We start from the raw sequence: 18,483 nt of genomic DNA on the forward strand, positions 1-18,483 counted from the left end.
TGTAGGAGGGTTCCCCTTTCTCCACATCCTTGCCAGCATTTGTTGTTCCTAGTCTGTTGGATGTTGGCCATCCTAACTGGTGTGAGGTGATACCTCATTGTGGTTTTAATTTGCATTTCCCTGATGATTAGCAATGTAAGACATCTTTTCATGTGCCTATTGGCCATCTGAATTTCTTCTTTTGAGAAGTGTCTGTTCAGATCCTCTGCCCATTTCTTAATCAGGTTATTTGTTTTTTGGGTGTTGAAGCATGTGAGCTCTTTATATATTTTGGATATCAACCCCTTATCAGATATGTCATTTACAGATGTATTCTCCCATACTCTAAGATGCCTTTTTGTTCTGCTGATGGTGTCTTTTGCTGTACAGAAGCTTTTTAGTTTGATGTAGTCCCATTTATTCATTTTTGCTTTTGTTTCCCTTGCTGAGGAGATGTGTTCACTAAAAAGTTGCTCATGTTTATATTCAAGAGATTTTTGCCTCTGTTTTCTTCTAAGAGTTTTATTGTTTCATGACTTACATTCAGGTCTTTGATCCATTTCAAGTTTACTTTTGTGTATGGGGTTAGACAGTGATCCAGTTTTATTCTCTTACATGTAGCTATTCAGTTTTGCCAACACCAGTTGTTGAAGAGGCTGTCATTTCCCCATTGTATGTCCATGGCTCCTTCATCATATATTAATTGGCCGTATAAACATACAGTTTTTAAATGGTGAGATTTGAATAGAGTTTGTTCTTTTCTTCCCTTCTTTTTCTATTACAGACCCCCTCCCTCTCACCCAACAGATACTTTCTCCTCATTTGCTTATATAGAACCACAAGCTATCAGTCAGGGATACAGTAAAATTGTCTTGACAATCAATATCCACCTGAGAGCTTATGTTCAATGAATCCACATGTGAGCTCTCATGTGTCATAGTGTCTAAGAGACAATCTCAAAAGCTTGACCCAGAATTCTCAAGCTAGTAACCGTTGACAGAAAGTTCTAGTTCAAATTACCAGGAATGGTAAACATTACTTATGCTTCATTTTATCCCCCCAAATTTATACTGTTGTACATTGAAGATATGTATTGAGCTCCTGCTTCTTGCTGAAGTGCGTGTGCTGTGTACAGGGGATCCAGGAGTGACCAAAGGGACTTCTGGTCTCTGGGTGTGGTTTGTTTTCCAGAGATGCTCACTGTGCCCATCTTGGCATCACTGCAGGGCACAGCCACTCCTGCAGATAAGTTTTGTAATAGAGAAATGTTTTTAGGTTCACATTAACTTAATCCTTAAATATCGATTCTTAGCAAATTCCCCCAAAGATATGTAATCGTTTGAGACTATGCTGGCCCCCCGTGTTAGAACAGGTGGTTCCCCTGGAGCTCTGAGCTCACGCCACAGCTTTTGTGTGTATCCTGCCACTGGTGTGCTTGTTTGTTGTTGTTTCCTATGTGATTTTAAGTGAATATCAACTTGTAGAGGAGACTGGTAATGACATTAAAATCAAAACAGGTTTATGTCATATTAAGCTACAGCAAGCAAAGATTAGTGTATTTTAAATGCATTTGCTGTTTAAATAGATGTTATATATCCCATTATATTTTTTAGATGTTATATATCCCATTATATTTTTTATAATGAGTCTTCAGGTAAAACAAATAAGTACTGCTAATTTATCTTTTCTATTAAGAATGTTATATATTAGGCTTGCTTGAAGTGAGGAAATTCAGTACATGGACAGTTGCTGAACAGGTCATGTTCCCATCAGGTAATCTGTGTGTGCACATGTTATGCTATTTATAAAACAACAGTGCTATCTTGTTGCTTTTTTCCTCTTTTTAAATCTGATTTTGCCACCAGATTATAAACCTTTTGAATGCAGAGACTGTGTCTTTTATATTTTTGTATCCCCATCAAATGTTCACTAAGTATTTAGTGATGGTGACAGTGATATTGGTGAAATATGAGAGAAAAACTTCCCATTTGTCCTATTTCAAGATCATAATTAACCATTGCTGGATATAGCCAGTGAGTTATTATGCGTGCTAAGACTAGAAAGACAATAATAATCTCTATCCTTGAGAGATAATCTCATTAGAAAGATAATGTATAAACATGCAGTTAATAAAAATTGCCTCATTATTATTTAGATGTCAAATGATATATTAAATTGCAGTCTTCATAAAAATATTTTGATTTCTTAAGGGTTTTTTTCCACTGAGCAGATATCAGTTGTTTTTTAAGCCTACATTTTTTTTTCCTTTTTCTCTCCATGTATTTGGCAATATCTAGTAAGAAAAGAATGATTATAGTTATTGTAACCATCTGACATATTTTTAACATCAGTATAATTTCCTGATCATATTTCTTGCCTAGGAAAGAGATTCCATTGAGAGACAGTATAAGGCATCCCGGGAGATCCTAATGGGAAAGGTGCCTCCACATCACACACTGCTATTTCAAAGGTAGGGATTTATCACATATATTTATACCCGGGCATCTGTAGATTTATTTTCTAGTACCCAATTAAGCCAAATGAATCCTGAGTCATCAACACAAACAAGACCCTCTGGACTAATATGGAGGCAGTAATTCGGTAGTAAGCCTAGTTCTGGAAGTTGTGTTTCCTCTCATTTATATATTTTTTAAAAGGCCTGATATGCTCACAGCTGCCAGAAGGTGATGATTTTTTGTAGTCTTTGATGATGGCAAATAATGATATTTTGAATCTAAGTATCTTCTTGAATACATGAATTCTTAATATTTAACATGAAATGTTTCATTTAGTTCCTGTTACATAGTAAAGGCATCATGAGTCAGTGGTTAGAATTAATAATTGTACCATTAATTATGACATATGAAGAGGCACATTTCGATTTTAAGACTTACTCAAAATGAATAAGCAGGTCACAGGATGGTTATGAAATGTTCACATTTTGTTTTCTCACTCATGTTACAGGCTTAAATATTCTGAATTCTCTTTTATGTGTGTGCCCTTTTAGAAAATTTGAGTAATAAAGTGAAGTCCCTCTTTTCAGAAAGTTACTGAGAACATTGACAGGACCTTAATTAGAGCATTTTAAAAAGCTTTTTTGAATGTGATGATTCATGAAAGCAGAATAAAAAAGCCATTTAAAAATTTTTTCAATTTCACTTCTTTTAATTGTCTATGATTTTAAGCTGTCTGTTGAAAATCTTTAACCAATATAGATGAAGGTTAAGTTGTGTCTATTTGTGATACATTGAAAAAAGTTGTGACTAATTTTCTCCATATTGGCAGGCTATTTGTGGATAGTCTGATTCAAAAACAGGCTGTATGGTATATGTGAAGTTCTATGAGGGGCCGGGAGGTTGGTGGCCAGGGGATAAGCAGTGACCCCCAGAGCAGCTGAAGGTGGGGCCTGTGTGACCAACAGAGTGTCCATGCCTATTAAAACCCTGGGGACAGAGACACTAAAAATTTTAAATATGAGCTCCAAATGAGGCATAGTAGGGCAGATAAGAGGCTTTGAATTTGCATGCATTTATATGCAATTGGGCTACTTTGCACACAGCACTCTATTTAACGAGTTTGGGATGAATACCAGTCGGATATATTCACCAAAAATGGTTAATGATTCTTTCAAGTCACTCTGGGGAAACAGGCTTGTATAGATAAACAAAAATAAAAAATAAAATAAAGATTATTTTATACTAGACTTCAGGTGTGAGTACAAAATTAGGATTTTTAGAAATATTTTATTCTGGAATAATTTCAAAACATTAGATTATATACAAAATTGGAAAATATACATCCATTGCAATTTTTATAGCAGTTGATATCTGGAACTCACATAACAAATGGACTAGGGTTTATAATAAAATACATACTAATCAGTAGGAAGATAATTTGCCTATATTAATGGCTTAAGGGATAAGGAATAGTCACAATACAAATTTGCATAATCTACTAATTAGAATGTAATAAAGCCAGTGTCTAAGACAAGATCTGAAGTGAATGCTTATAAGTGGATAACAATATATTTTCCCAGGTAGATTTTATTGGTATTTGCCTCTATGTGGATATAATAGTATTTAGGTATTGTGTGTATGCTTGCCTAGTATCATTACAAAACTCCTTGGATTTTTTTTTTTTTCAATTGCAGGGGTCCAGTACCAGTACCCAGCATCAATGATACACATTTTTTTACAGCTTTAGAACTACAGAAAAATTCTGAGCTTTGTGAAGATTATTTTAAAACTCTCTTTGGACCATATCCCGAAAAGAGGTGAGTTGAGGTTTGATGGAATCAAAATAGTGCTGACTAGTTAAGATCATAACACTCATCCCTGGGTTTTTGAGAAATCCTGAAACTGGGAAGCAGCCTCCCCTCCCACCACGGAATTCAAAGGGAGTGGATCCTGGCCCTCTAGGAGGGGCATAGGCATAACCTAGGTTCATACACTTAGAAGCTTCTCCCTGGGATTTTGAATCTTCAGGGAGTGATACAAAGACAAAGGGGCAGTTAGAGGTTCTGCAAGTCACCCAACGGTGGAAGGATCAAGAGCCCACCACGGGATGCAAGCAGTGCTGACCTACTAGTCTCTCCCTGTACTGAGACTTGGCTGTATCTTGGCACCAAGTTACCTTGGCTCTTGCCTGGTTTTTAAGCCCAATTCTCTAGTTGTCCATTAAGTCGATAAACTACCCAATAGCTTTTCAATAACTCTCATTATAATATTCAAGTTTGCCAGATTTGGTGTCTGTAATTTGCAATCAACATCTTTGATTAGTACAATGCTAAGTTTCAAAATGCCCCCCAGTTGATGTTCAACGTGTAAAAAATATATACCCATTTTAGGGTCCCCATGCTTCATTTGTCAAAGTGTGTTTGAAAAGCACCATATGTGTTTAGTTGAGACCCCATACAGCAGACTATGTACCCCTAATTTTAGTGCTGGGCTTTTGTGGGCATTCTACTACATTCTGTTTCTGCATCAGCTGTGCCTGCCAGTACAATTGACTATCTCTCTATAAGTCTTGGGTCCAAACTTCCCAAGCAAAGATCAGGCTGGTTGAGTCAATTGCTATCTACTCGGGGTGCCACTCAGGGATAGAGATCTAAGTAGCAGATGAGTCTATAGACTGGTCACCCCTATATCAGATATTCTTCCTTAATCCAGTCATCTGTGGCCAGACCAGTGACAGAACCAAGTAAAGAACTCTTCAGAAGGAGTCCATGGGTTTGGCAGTCTGTCTGGAGTGTCTGAATACATAACAATGTAACAGATAAGAAATGTGACTGGAAGGAAGTACACTATAATATTAACAGTCATATTTCTCTAAAATTATCAATTATTTTTATCTTCTTTATTCTTTTTCTGTAACTTCTAAATTGTCTGCACAGGTTATATATTTTGTTTTTATATCCTAAAAAATCTATTAAGAATCCACGAGAATTTGATGATACATTCAATAAATGGGAAAAACTGGCCCTTTCAATGTAATTAAGTTTACTACATCACTCTATATGCTGAAAAAAATTTAGGTAAGTTATAAAGCATTAAATACAAATCAGTGCCTAGAATGGTAAGTGTTGAAACGCAGATGCAAATGCATATCCAGTGTAAGATGGGTTCAAAAATGTTCATGTGTATGTACAGAAATTAAATACACTAAAATATTATCAGTATTATCTTCTAGCAATGGGACTATGGCCAATTTTTATTTTCTTTGTTCTTCCCTCATATATTCAACAATGAACACAATAATTTTGGAAGTTTTAAGATAACTTGAAAAAATTATTTTAAAAGTCTGATAGAGCAAAGGGATATTTGATGAGGAGATGTGTCATAATGAGAATGTCAGTTTAAAAAATGAATAATGCTTTCCTTCATTTCTGAATTTTATTGTAATACTTTGGATTTCCTTTCATAAATTTGATGATGAAAAATATCTGTCCCTTCTAAATAGGTCTCCCAAGTCTTTACATTTCAGTAGATCTAGAGACCCTGGTATTAGTATTATAATTAGTTAATTAGCTTTCTTTAACAATCCTGAAGCTTAAAATCTCTGAGGATTTATTCAAGTGCTGGATTTTTAGCTCAGTAGGTTGATGAGAATACAGCGAGAGAGTATGTCTTGGTCAGTTCAGGCTGCTGTAACAAATCACTGTAGACTGGGAAGCTTAAACAACAGACAGTTATTTCTCATGGTTCTGGGGCCTGAGAAGTCTGAGATCAGGGTGCCAGCACAGTGACATTTTGGTGTGGGTGCTCTTCCAGTTTGTAGATGGCTGCCTTCTTGCCGGGTCCTCCTGTGGTGGAGAGCAGAGAGAGAGAGAGAGCAAGCTCTCTTGTGTCTCTTCTTATAAGGGCACTAATTCCACTCAAGAGGCCTCCACTTCAAGACCTCGTGACCTCCTAAAGGTACCAGCTCCTAATAACCATTGGGAGTTAGGATTTCAACATATGAACAGGAGTGGGGGTTACACAGACATTCAGTCCATAACAGAGAGAGAGGAAAAAAGAATACCTAATAGGCTACAGTGCACACTATCCCTCAAGTCTGACCATCCACATGTAGTAACACGTGAATTTCAATTCTACCGCATTTATACGTATGACTTTCAAAGCATTTTCATTTAATACTTTCATAGATTCCATAGGAAAAGAAATTGTTGAAAGGCAGAACTTATTCTGTGATCCCTCTTTTAGTGTGTGTTTTAAATGAAGGTATGAAGGTGTACTCGAAGGTATGAAGGTGTACTCGTTTTCAACAATAAGAGACCCAACTGTTATGGGTTGAATCGTTCACATTCTTGTATTGGTATCCTAACCCCTAATAGCCCAGAATGTGACCTTATTTGGAAACTGAGTTATTGCAGCTGTAATTACTTAAGAGGAGGTGACACTGGAGTAAGGCAGAATCCTAATCCAATATGATTGGTGTCCCTATAAACAAAAAAGGGAAGTTTGGACACAGACACACACATAGGGAGAGAGCCTGGGGTTATGCAGAAGCCCCGGAATCCCAAAGATGGCCAGCCAGCCACCAGAGCTAGAGAAGAGGCAAAACAGATTCTTCCTTACAGCCCACAGAAGGAAATAGTCCCACCACCACCTGGATCTCAACCCTTAGACACCAGGACTGTGAGACAGTAACTGTCAGCCATTTAGTCCACAATACTTTGTCACAGCAGTCCTAGCAAACTAATACGTTTGTATTTTAAAAAACCAGTGAAATTTTTCTTTCCATTTTATTTTTGTGTTTCCTTCAACATACTAGATTTATATTAGTTTAGAGATTTGGCCATAAAATCTATGGGTTTTATGTTTTTCACTAAAAGAAGGAAGAATACCTTTATGCTTCCATAGTTTGGAATCAAAGATCTGGCCCATAAAATGCAAATGCATCTAAGGCTGTAATTAGGGGGGAAAGACTCAGTCTAGTTGTACTTCTAGAGAGAAAATCCCAAACATGGGCTAATAATGGCACTTCCCACTGCAGGGGATAGGGGAAAGAGTTGCTCAGTCACTGGTGAACCCAGATATCAGCAGTATTGATCTCAGCTAATGACTCTGCAGGAAGTGCTTCTTGGATAAGCTCAATTACTTTAGGCAAGAGTAAGAGATTGGGAAATAGGGCCTTCTAGAAGCGAGGGTGCTCTGCCAGAAAGGGGCCCAGCCTTCTCTGAGGAGTTCCCAAAGCTGTTGTCTAGCACAAAGACAGACTCAGGAACTCGTTATAAGCTGGTAAGCAGGATCCTCTCCTTCAAGCAAGCCATTCAACTTCTCTACCAGTTGATAACAAGAAGTTGAAACTTCTGAGCAGAACCCCTAGGTTCAGGGAGATTGTCCCATCCCGGCCATCCTTGCCTAGGAATGTTGGTGCCATCGAGCCCTAGCTGTGCTTGACAGGAAGCTCAGGTCCACTGGGAGGCAGGCGCCCAGGCTCTGTGGCGTGGGACTTCCCAGGAGAGCCGGTTCTGAGTTCCAGCCATGAGTTAACAGTCAAGTACTGCAGCCCTTGCTTGCCATTCAGATGTAACACACATGAGCGCCTCCTCGTGTATGCCTACACCACCTACCAAATTTCCTCCTGGGTCAAGGTCAGGCTCAGACAGCTAATTGGACTGTGTTTGTAACAACAGAGCCCTGAACTCCAGGGTTCGCCTCACTAAGACTTGGCGTCTACCCTTTCCATCTCTACCACAGTCGTAATATCATTCTGGTAGACTATCTTGAATTGACCCACTTTGCACTGGCCTTTGCTACTGCCAGATATGAACTGAAGTTAAATGTGGAATTTGAAGCAGTGGAGGTGAACTTGAACTTGACATTTGATGCTGGAAATGTACTACTTTGCTAAGATACTTGTCATTACATTGGAACTACAGAGAATAAAGCACAATCACAGCCAACCTGCAGTAAACAAGTATCTATTAATTTTCAACATTTAAAATCAATCTTTGGCTAAATCGTAAAGAGACAAAGTTATGAATATAAAGCTTAATATAATCAATGTTGACAGTGAAAAGTAGAACTCTAACAACAAAGTTTAGGAGGTGGAGGTAGGAAGTCAGTGTCCATCATCTGTTCTTGATGGAACAAGAAATGAAGTTTTTAAATATAATATGTGAAGATAAAGATCTGACAGATGGAGGAACTGAAAATACTGATAGAACTGTTTGTGGGGAGAAAAAATGGGGAATGTCCTTAAGTCAGCTAAATCCTTTCTGATCATAGCAGAAATCCATGTCTACCAAAGATATGTTTAAAACTGATGTCAGTAAAAGTCAGTAATGTGTTATTTAGAAAGAAGATTATTGTCAGAATGTCTAAAAATCAGACATGGGTCAAAAGGGTTGGCTCTCAGGGTTGAAAGAGGTGGAGCTTAGATTGTTGCTTTTCATTACAAGCCCTTTTGAATAATATGACTTAATTTTATTGTACACATATAGTAGGTTGACTAAAATGCTAATGAGATATTTTTGGAGAAATAAGAAGACTCACAGGAGAAAAGATGAATATGCTTTGATTATACAGACATTTTTTAGTTCTTCTAAGTCCAAAACAAACTTAAAAGGGAAACAAGCTATATAAAATGTAAGAAAAGTTATATCATTCACTATATGTAAAGAGTCCTTACAAATTGATACGGAAAACACCAAGATCCTCAAAAGACAAATAAGGAAAAGATGCAAACAGTTCAGCGAAGACAAAAAAACTGATTAAAATGAATACAAGAAATAACATTTAATTTTGCTGAGAACAAAGCAACTAAACTCAGCTACTCCCCAGCTCCCTGCAGGATGAGTTTCCCCCGTGGGGCTGCCTCCCCTGGGACGAATCCAGGAAGCAGGCAGGGCCACCTGGGTGGTAGGAAATGAACTGCCCACCCAGGGACATCAGGCACCCCGATTACATTCCACCTTACCCTCAAAAGGGAAATAAAATCACAGTCCCCCAAAACCGGCATCAGGTGTGCCCATGTGTGGCCTGGGTCACGACCCCAACTCGCTGTCATTTTCTCTATTCCTCTAAAGAGCAGGAAGTGCCATATACAAATTGCACTTGATTCTTAAGTCCTAGGGATCGGGATCTGAGCCTTACTCATCTTGGTTTTATCACAATGCCTTGCTCTTACAGGTACTCAGTTATGTTATAGCTATTGGATGAGAAGTTTATGCTGATATGCATCGTACTTGACATGTCAGCTGCTCTATAACTTTGCTGTAGATACCATTGAAAACTAGCTCAGCAAAGACATGTTCACAAACGACTGACGTGACTTGGGAAAGGTAACCCGGTGAAGTCACAGGCATAGATCGTAGAGCCATTAGTAGTTTCTCATCTCCGAGATATCATTCGTTTTTCATTTTTCAGTGGCAAGGATTCCCCTGGTACTATGAACCATTCTGGATTATTTCAGTCTTGTCCATGGGCAAAAGAATTGTCTCCTCAGCCTCCAGAGGGCAGCATTTATTCACGCCCAGGATCAGGAAGAAGTGGCGAGGAGGAGGATCAGGCCCTAAAAGGTATGAGGTGTTTTACATACGGTTCTCATGTAAGTATGAATGTTACTATTTAAATATATCTCTTCCCGACTCTTTTTATGACTGTTCCTGGTTTTTAAAGTTTACTGAGTCTTTCAAGTCAGCATCTCTCCTCTGAAGTAGGGTGGGTTATTTGTCTCCCATTGCTGTAGATGAGAAGCAAAGTTCAGAAAGGTCGGGAATGTGCCCAAGGTCACTGAGCTGCTTAGAGTGGACTGCTGCCCAGCCCATCTGGCCACACTAGCTGCAAGGGACTTCCGGGCCAGCGGCACATGTGCCTGGAGGAGGCCTTTGGCGACTTGAGCTCCGTTCAGTGAAGGTGACGAGAAGCAAGGAAGGTTTCAGCACCAGCCACTCTCCTGTGCTGGGGGTCTGGCAGAATCTTGGTGGTTTTAGGTTGGAAGGATCTGGCTCAGGCCCCCCATTTTTGCTCCTTGCTCCCCAGCACGTGTGTGAATGGGTGTCTCCTGGTACAGGCAGACTAGTGATCAGAGTTTTGTCCCTGGGCTTCATGTCAATGTTCACAAGCGACAGTGAATAAACACCTTAAACAGTGTGGGGAGATTGAAGAGCTAGGGGTAAAAATGGGAAAGGGAGAAAGGAACCCAGTGTCAGGATAGAAGATGGGGCTCTGTGAACAGGTGATAGAGGAATGGGTGGATTGGGGAAATTCTCTAGCACCTGGAAGCTAGGATGGAGCCACCATTTGTAGGCTGGGAGGTGGTGTGGGGTTGGGGGTCTGCCTGAGCTCAGGAGAGGACATGAGGATCCCCTGCTTGTTCAGGTGACCAGGGGAACCAGCAAGAGAATATGACTTGTTAGGTTGCTGGGGACAGGAGGACACAGTGGATGGCATCTCCAGAAGGAAGGCTTCCTAAAGATGCGTCTTCTAACCAGTTCAAAGGTGGACTCCATCTTCAGCAGCAGTTGTATTCAGGAGAGCTGGCTGAGATAAGGTATTTTTCCAGGATTTCACTCATGAGGGAGGACCCAATGAGGGTTAGAGTCCTAAGACCAAAATTCCAGCAAATAATCCCAGATCCTCAAGTAGACACTTAATGTCATCTTACAGGATGTGGGCAGTGTTCTAGGAACCCCTTAAAGCCTGTAACCTGCCACTCCAGGGCCTGAGGGGACCCAGGAACCCTGGACAAAACATGGCACTGAGACTCACTGCTACGCAGAGGATCGTGTTCCTAGACCCTTCCTATCACATTTTCTCTCCTCTGCCTGTGTCCTTCCTTACCTGGAATACTTAAGAGTCAAAACTGCATTCCAAACATAGTCTGGCCAGAGCAGAGTGGGGCTGTGACCTGTGGGGCGGTACAGTGGGAAGAAGACCGAATTAGGAATCAGAAGACCTGAGTTCTGGTTCCATTTCTACTATTGTGTGGAGGCATGGTGCTGGGCAAATCAGTTAATGTCTGAGTCTTGGGAATAATGTATCTGTCCTATAATACTATAGTAATATCCCATATTACCATGCACATGATTATGTAATATATAATATAATAATATAGGACCAGCAAGATGGGGTATGGCATAAGTAAGAAATGAAGTGCTCGATGCCTGTTGGGTATTACGTTTGGAAATTTTTGTACACACAGCAGGAGATTATGGTAGTTGTCTATAGGGCTGGTTTCTGGAGATTAATTTTTTTCCTTAGAATAGGCCATTTTTTCCTGTCTCTTTATGTCTTGTGATCCTTTGTTGAAAACTGAATTTGAAAAAACAGCTGCCTCTCCCCAGTCTAGAGACTGGGCCTGTGCAGGGAAGTTCCTGACTACTTAGCAGCTCCAGGCCCAGGGTCAGCCCAGTGTGACGGCTTAGGGTCTTTCAGTCCTTTCCTAGGCATGCGCTTCCCGTGGGCCTGTGGCTTCCCCCAGTGTGAGGTCTCCAGTTGGGGCCACGTGAGCTCTGAGTTAGGTGGTACAGAGACCAATCAGGCAGCACCCAGGCAGGTGGGGCACAGAAGGGAACTGGGGGACAGTTCCTTGGCCTGCCAAGTTGGGGTTGGGGCAAAGGTGACTAAAAAGCACCTAGAAATTTCCTGCTCATAATGTGGCTTTTTCTTGATTGGGCATTCACTTGGTTGCTGTAGATCTTTGGCTGATTTCTAGAGCTCCTATAAAGTTATTTTAGCTAGTTGTTTATTTAATGTTTCCATGGGGAAACAAGGGCCTGGAGCTTCCTAGTCTGCCATCTTGCTGACATCCTTCTTTGGTGGCTTTCTTACCAATGCATCACGCTAGTAGCTCTGGATCAGTTAAACTCTCCTATCTTTTTCACGTGGACTACCAAGCCAGGTTTCTATCGTCCAATATATGCACACTTGATTTCTTTTTACATGAACACAACTTTTATTTTCATCTTTTTATCATTTTGGTTTCAGCCCCACATTCTAGCTTGATTGGGTCATTTTGGGTCTTGGTTCATCTTCCACATTTACTGCATTATATTTCTATAAAATCAGCAAGCATCCACCTGTGCCTGTGTGCTCATCATTGCCAGCAAGGGGGTCCAGCACTCAGCCAAGGGGTGTCCTGTGACAAGTCTCCAGAGGCTGAATTCCACGGAGAGCCTACCTGGACTGATTCCTACTCACATCTCTCTAGTGTATCCACACGAGAAACTGAGATGTGTCTTGCAGAAATTAAGATGCATTAATATATCAGTGGTATTTTCTAACTGAGAGGTCAGGAAGCTTTCTGTAAAGGGTCACATAGTAAAAGCTTTTGCCTTTGTGAGCCACATGGACTCTTCTGCAACTACTCAACACGACCATTGCAGTGTGAGAGCAGCCGTAGACATTTGTAAATGAATGGGCACTGGCTGGGTTCCCATAAAACTGTGTTTACTAAAACAGGCTGCAGACCAGATTTGGCCTATGGCCTATAGCTTCTAAACCCCAGAGTAAGCAAAAGGTAAATTAAGTTAATTTGAAACAGTTTTCTTTGCAAATCCCTTCCAACACTTAGCACTCAGTTCAGTATTTTCTAAATGCACAAACCATTTGTTTCATAAACTCAAATATACTAAGGTTTAAAGTCAGGTGCACTGGTTTGTAAATCTTCATACCCATTTTTTGTAAATCTTCATACCCATTTTTTTTTTTTGAGAGGGCATCTCTCATATTTATTGATCAAATGGTTGTTAACAACAATAAAATTCTGTATAGGGGACTCAATGCACAATCATTAATCAACCCCAAGCCTAATTCTCAACAGTCTCCAATCTTCTGAAGCATAATGAACAAGTTCTTACATGGTGAACAAATTCTTACATAGTGAATAAGTTCTTACACGGTGAACAGTGCAAGGGCAGTCATCACAGAAACTTTTGGTTTTGATCATGCATTTTCATACCTATTTTTAAAATGGCAGTATCACTTGTCTCCAGTGCTTTTCTCACTGTCGGTGGATTCCCAGAGACCAAACACTCTAAAACTACCACCGTGAGCTCTTTCAGCACGCTGGGCTGGAAGTTACCTGGCTACCTAAGCTGATTATGAGGCCTCCTATTCCACTGTCTTCTTTCCTCTTCCAGGACTTCATTCTCTTAAGATGTTTTTGTTACCCTTTCCAGTTTAAAAAGTATTTCCATGGTGGAAAAAAAAATAAAGCAGCAGCAAACAAGGCAGAGATATTTCTTGTCTTTTTCCTTTTTTGTCTTCAGATAGCATAATATCATCTTCCTAAGGAGTATGCCATTCTTGCTCTGAGTATACCTTTAAAAGGTCCATTTTTCCTTTAACATTTTGGATTGAGTCTTCCTGATCTTATAGGTCACTGCATTTTTCTCAATCCTTATAGAATCTCCTGCCTCGCTTTTCCAGTCCTGCTGCACTGTTTTCTCCCCAGTGAGAACAGGGCTGCCTCTGGCCACCATGCTCTATGTTCAGTCTGTCTTCCAAACTCCTCTTGCTCCCCACAGTCCCTGAAGGAACCTAGTGCCATGGTTCATCCTTGGTGAACAAAACCAACCTTAGAGACATTACATGAGATTTCTCTAGGAAGGACTTCAGGATGGGTGTGTGCCTGCTCTAAGTGGGCTTATGCATGATTATGAACACGCACGGTTGCAGGACATTATCACCGAGAGCAGGAGCAGGATAGAAAAGTGGCAGAGAAGTTACTTGATGTTGCAACCTTCTGGTTATTGGGCAGGTCTATGCAACCCAAGGCTTGTCCAAATATGCACATAATATATTATGAACCTATCCCCTATTTTTCTTGTTTGGATGTCATTCTTTATACTTTGTTATGAATGAATTCTAAAAATTACTCTGGTGTTTATACCATGTAATGCTTATTTTATTTATTTAGTGTACCAAAAAAGGGTTAACTATATGTACCGTATCTTTTTTTCTTAATATTTACAGCACTATATAAACAGACGTTTCCAAGTGAGAAAGGGTCTGGCCAACCTAGAAGACACACGATCGCAGTCATCAGTCGCCCGGGTTCCAACACCAAACTCATCCTGCCTCCAATCCCTCAGGGCCGCAAGTAGACTGGTGCTTGACATTTGATCTTAACATGGAAAACTGGATCTGATCATGTCCAATCCTTTTGTCTTATCTGGCCATGGATCCCGGCTGTATCTCATTCCGTCAACTAGCTATTCCGTCAAAAGATCTATATGCCTTGATTCTCTCAATCAGTTTCTTTTGTGATTCTCTGAATAGTGCCTTTTTAAAAATATAAGTTATTCTTACCTTTTAGAGATTTAATTTCAGTTTTTCCCATAGCTATTAATGACTTTTCCAGCTGCTTCCTGCTCTGAAATACCAGATGGCAAAATTTCCCAAGGCCTCTGAATTGTTATGTGCATAGTGAGTTTTAGATATATCCAGTGGGGACTGTGCTCTTGAATTTCAGTATGTCCACTTACAGCATTAGTATATACTCTAGAGGACTGAAGTATTTTGTTCTTCGGATTAGGAAAGGATTGTAGTGTTCTATTTAACATGTGGTCAACTGCATCTCTCAAAGGCAGTTAATTAATATAATTTGTCATGGTTCTCAACTTGCTTTAGCAATATGAAGGAATAAAAAGTATCAGTTTTTTAAATTTCACCCTTTTCTAATTATGTACTGCTCATCATTAGAAATACTTTTAAACAATTTTCTTCAGTTTTCACTACTCAGTGTTCACAGAGAAAGGAGAAGTAGTTATAGTTAAGGCTGGTATTCAGCTGATTTGTGCCAGGAAAACTATCCTAGTTGTTAAAACATTGAAACATGTCGCTTTGGATTGGTAAATGGTCTGTTCTCTGAAACATCTGCACGTGATGACTCAGAGGAAGGAGAGCCTCCACATGGTACTGTACTAATGGTGAAATATTTTAAATATCAAAACCCTTCAATGACTTCTCTTTTAAAAATATCAAAAACTCCTTTGAGAACCCCCTTTCCCAAAATCAAATTTAGGTATAACATGACTTGCTATTAGTTTCTGTCTTCCACCTGGCCCTATTCTCAATAGGAGCTGGTTAAAGGTCATTTCTTGGGTTTGGTGGGAGGGGATGAAAGGGGGACACGGACAAGGGGACAAGGCTGGGCAGGCAAAGGGAGGCAGTCCTCTCTGGGGAAGTGAGGAGGCAGAGAGTGAGTCTCAGTCATTATGCCCCAAGAGTCTTAAAGAATAGTTCAACTTTCACCAGCATCATCTAACTTTTTAAGAAGTCATTATGAAATACTTCAGACACACAAAAAATATACAAATAATAGTTCCAGTTTCAGGCAATATGGAAGAGATGCACTTTTCCCTATTTCTTGCACTAAGTACAGCTAAAACCCGAGAAATTATTTATAAAACAAACATAAGAAGGCTGAGAGACGGAAGGAAAAAGTCAGGCCCACTGGGGACCCCAGGACCTGAGTGATGACCCAGTGGTGAGTTTTCTGGGCTTCCTCTTTACCTCAAATATCCTGAACTGGATTTTGGAAAAACTGCAACTCCAAATCACTAAAGGTACAGACAACAAAAACTCCAACAAAAAGCCTGCTCTCTCTCGCTAAGGGACTAGGAAAGGGGCAGCCTAGTGAGACAGAAAGTGTTTAAACAATCACTGCATTGCTTTAGTCAAACACCATGGATATAACTGTGGCCCCACCCTTACTCTTCACCCTGTCAGCAAAGGCTTCGACCCTTTTCTGGCTGTAACAAAGTTCCCTTCTGCCTCCCTGCTGGAGTAGTGCTGGTGAAGTTCTCATGGACAGCTAGGACTTTCCCCACTAACCAATATTAATGAGAAACCCCCCCGCCCCCCGACAGTGTCATTGAAGGCCACTTAGGGACCTGGACCTCCATTGCCCACCTGATAGTAGTTAGGTACCTCTTCCCGTTCTCATCAGGGTGGTGGAAGAGAAGGTCTGGTGGAGATCCAGAGCTTTCACCACGGACCTGTCAGAGCAGTAAAGAATGCCCCCCCCCTCACACCAGTGTCAGTGGGAGCCTAATGGGGATCCTAAACTTTCCCCTGACCACCACCCAGCATTAGTAAGGTATCACTCATCCCTTGTCAAGAGAGACCAAGTAGAAAATGTAGAATTCCTCCTCCACTTGGCAATAATGAGTCAGTGTCCCCTCCCCCACTGGCATGGTGTCACAGAAGCTCTGCAAAGATAGAAAATTTAAATAAGATTTGTCATCTTACAACATACTATCCAAAACATCCAAGATTAATTTAAAGAAATACTCATCCAGAATCAGGAAAACTATTAGTTTGAATAGTAACACCAAGTTCACATGCCAACACCAAGATGAAACAGATGTTGGGATTATCTGACAAGAATTTTAAAGCAGTTACCATAAAAATGCTTCAACAAGCAATTATGAACATGATTGAAACAAATGAAAAAGTCTCAGTATTGAAAGAGAAAGTCTTAGGAAATAAATAGAAGATATAAAGAAAAATCAAATGGAAATACTAGAACTGAACAATACAATAATTGAAATTTTAAAACTTACTGGATGGGCTTAACAGTAGAATGAGGAGAACAGAAAAATAAAAAGCAGTGAACTTAAAGACAGAGCAATTGAAATTATACAATACAAACAATAGAGAGAAAATAGACTACAAAACAAAATGAGTTCCAGAGATATGTAGGGACTATATGAAAAGATCTAATGTTTATGTCATTAAAGACCCAGAAGGAGAGTAAAAAAAAGGAGTATGGGGTTAAAAAAGTATTCAAAGAAATAATGACTAAAAATTCCCTGTATTTGCCAAAAGCCAAAACCCTGCAAACTCAGGAAGATGATGAACCCCAGAAAGGATAACGCCAAATAAATCTGCTACAGAAATGTCAGTATCAAACTTCTGAAAACTAAAGACAAAGAAAAATATCTTAACACAGCAAGAAAGAAATTATATCTTAATTATAAGGAAAAAAAATCAATTGATAGTGGATTTCTCATTATAACCCATGATACTACCAGAAACTATGGAAGTAGAACAGCATTTTTCTAGTGCTAAAAGAAAAAAACCCCATCAGTCTAGAATTTTAGATTCAGTGAAAATATCCTTCAGGAATAAAGAGAAATTAAAACATTCTCTGATGAAAGAAAACCAAGAATATATTGCCAGCAGACCTACCCTAAAAGAATGGCTACAGAAAACCCTTGAAACAGGATGAAAATGACAAAACAAGGAAATCTGGAATATGGAAGGAAAAAAGAACACTGGAAAGAGTAAAAATACAGATAATGCAATAGAAGTTCCTTCTCATCCTGAGTTTTCTAAATTATGTTTGATTGTTGAGCTAAAATTCTAACATTGCCTGATGTGGTTCTTAATATATGTAGAAGGTATGTATAATTTAAGGTGATTATAAATAGGAGCAAAGGGACTTAAAGGGAGCTAAGCTTTCTGCATTTCACTTGAACTCTTAAAATATCAATGCCAGTAGACTGTGGTAAGTCATATACAAGTAATATAATATCTAGAATACTAATAAATCTACTTTGTGAGATACACTCAAGGATACTATAGATAAATAAAAATAGAATTTAAAAAATATTCAAATAACACATGAAAAGACAAGATAACGAAAACAGAGAGCCAAAGAACAAAACAAAAGCCAAAACCAGCCTTAAGAACTAACATACCAATAATTACATTAGAGCAAATGGTCTAAATACACCACTTAAAAGGCAGAGGTTGGTGGAGTGGACAAAAAACATGACTCAATTACATGCCATCTACAAAATCTCACTTGAAATTTAACCATATAGGCAGGTTGAAAGCAAAAATATGGAAAAGTGCATATATCGTGCACACATTAATCAAAAGAAAGCAGGAGCGGTGGCATTAGTATTAGATAAAGTATGCTTTAGAGTAAAAATTTTACCAGAAACAGAGATATATATGACATAAGGATAAAAGGGTCAGTCAACCAGGAAGATATAAGAAAATTAACTATGTATATACTAAACAACCAAACTGCAAAATATGT

General features: G+C 39.4%; 1 protein-coding gene across 1 annotated transcript in view; it reads left to right on the top strand.

Annotated features, from left to right (window-relative positions):
- The window catches only part of LRGUK (leucine rich repeats and guanylate kinase domain containing), a 111,828-nt gene extending 94,105 nt beyond the window's left edge, over window positions 1-17,723 (top strand). Inside the window, exons 17-20 of the mRNA XM_036905581.2 lie at window positions 2,361-2,449; window positions 4,130-4,252; window positions 9,852-10,003; window positions 14,403-17,723. Coding sequence (XP_036761476.2) covers window positions 2,361-2,449; window positions 4,130-4,252; window positions 9,852-10,003; window positions 14,403-14,533 — 495 coding nt within the window. The 3' untranslated portion in view covers window positions 14,534-17,723. The remainder of the gene's footprint in view (window positions 1-2,360; window positions 2,450-4,129; window positions 4,253-9,851; window positions 10,004-14,402) is intronic.
- Window positions 17,724-18,483: the final 760 nt, after the last annotated feature.

This window comes from Manis pentadactyla, chromosome 7 (assembly GCF_030020395.1).
Source record: "Manis pentadactyla isolate mManPen7 chromosome 7, mManPen7.hap1, whole genome shotgun sequence".
Lineage (NCBI taxonomy): Eukaryota > Metazoa > Chordata > Mammalia > Pholidota > Manidae > Manis > Manis pentadactyla.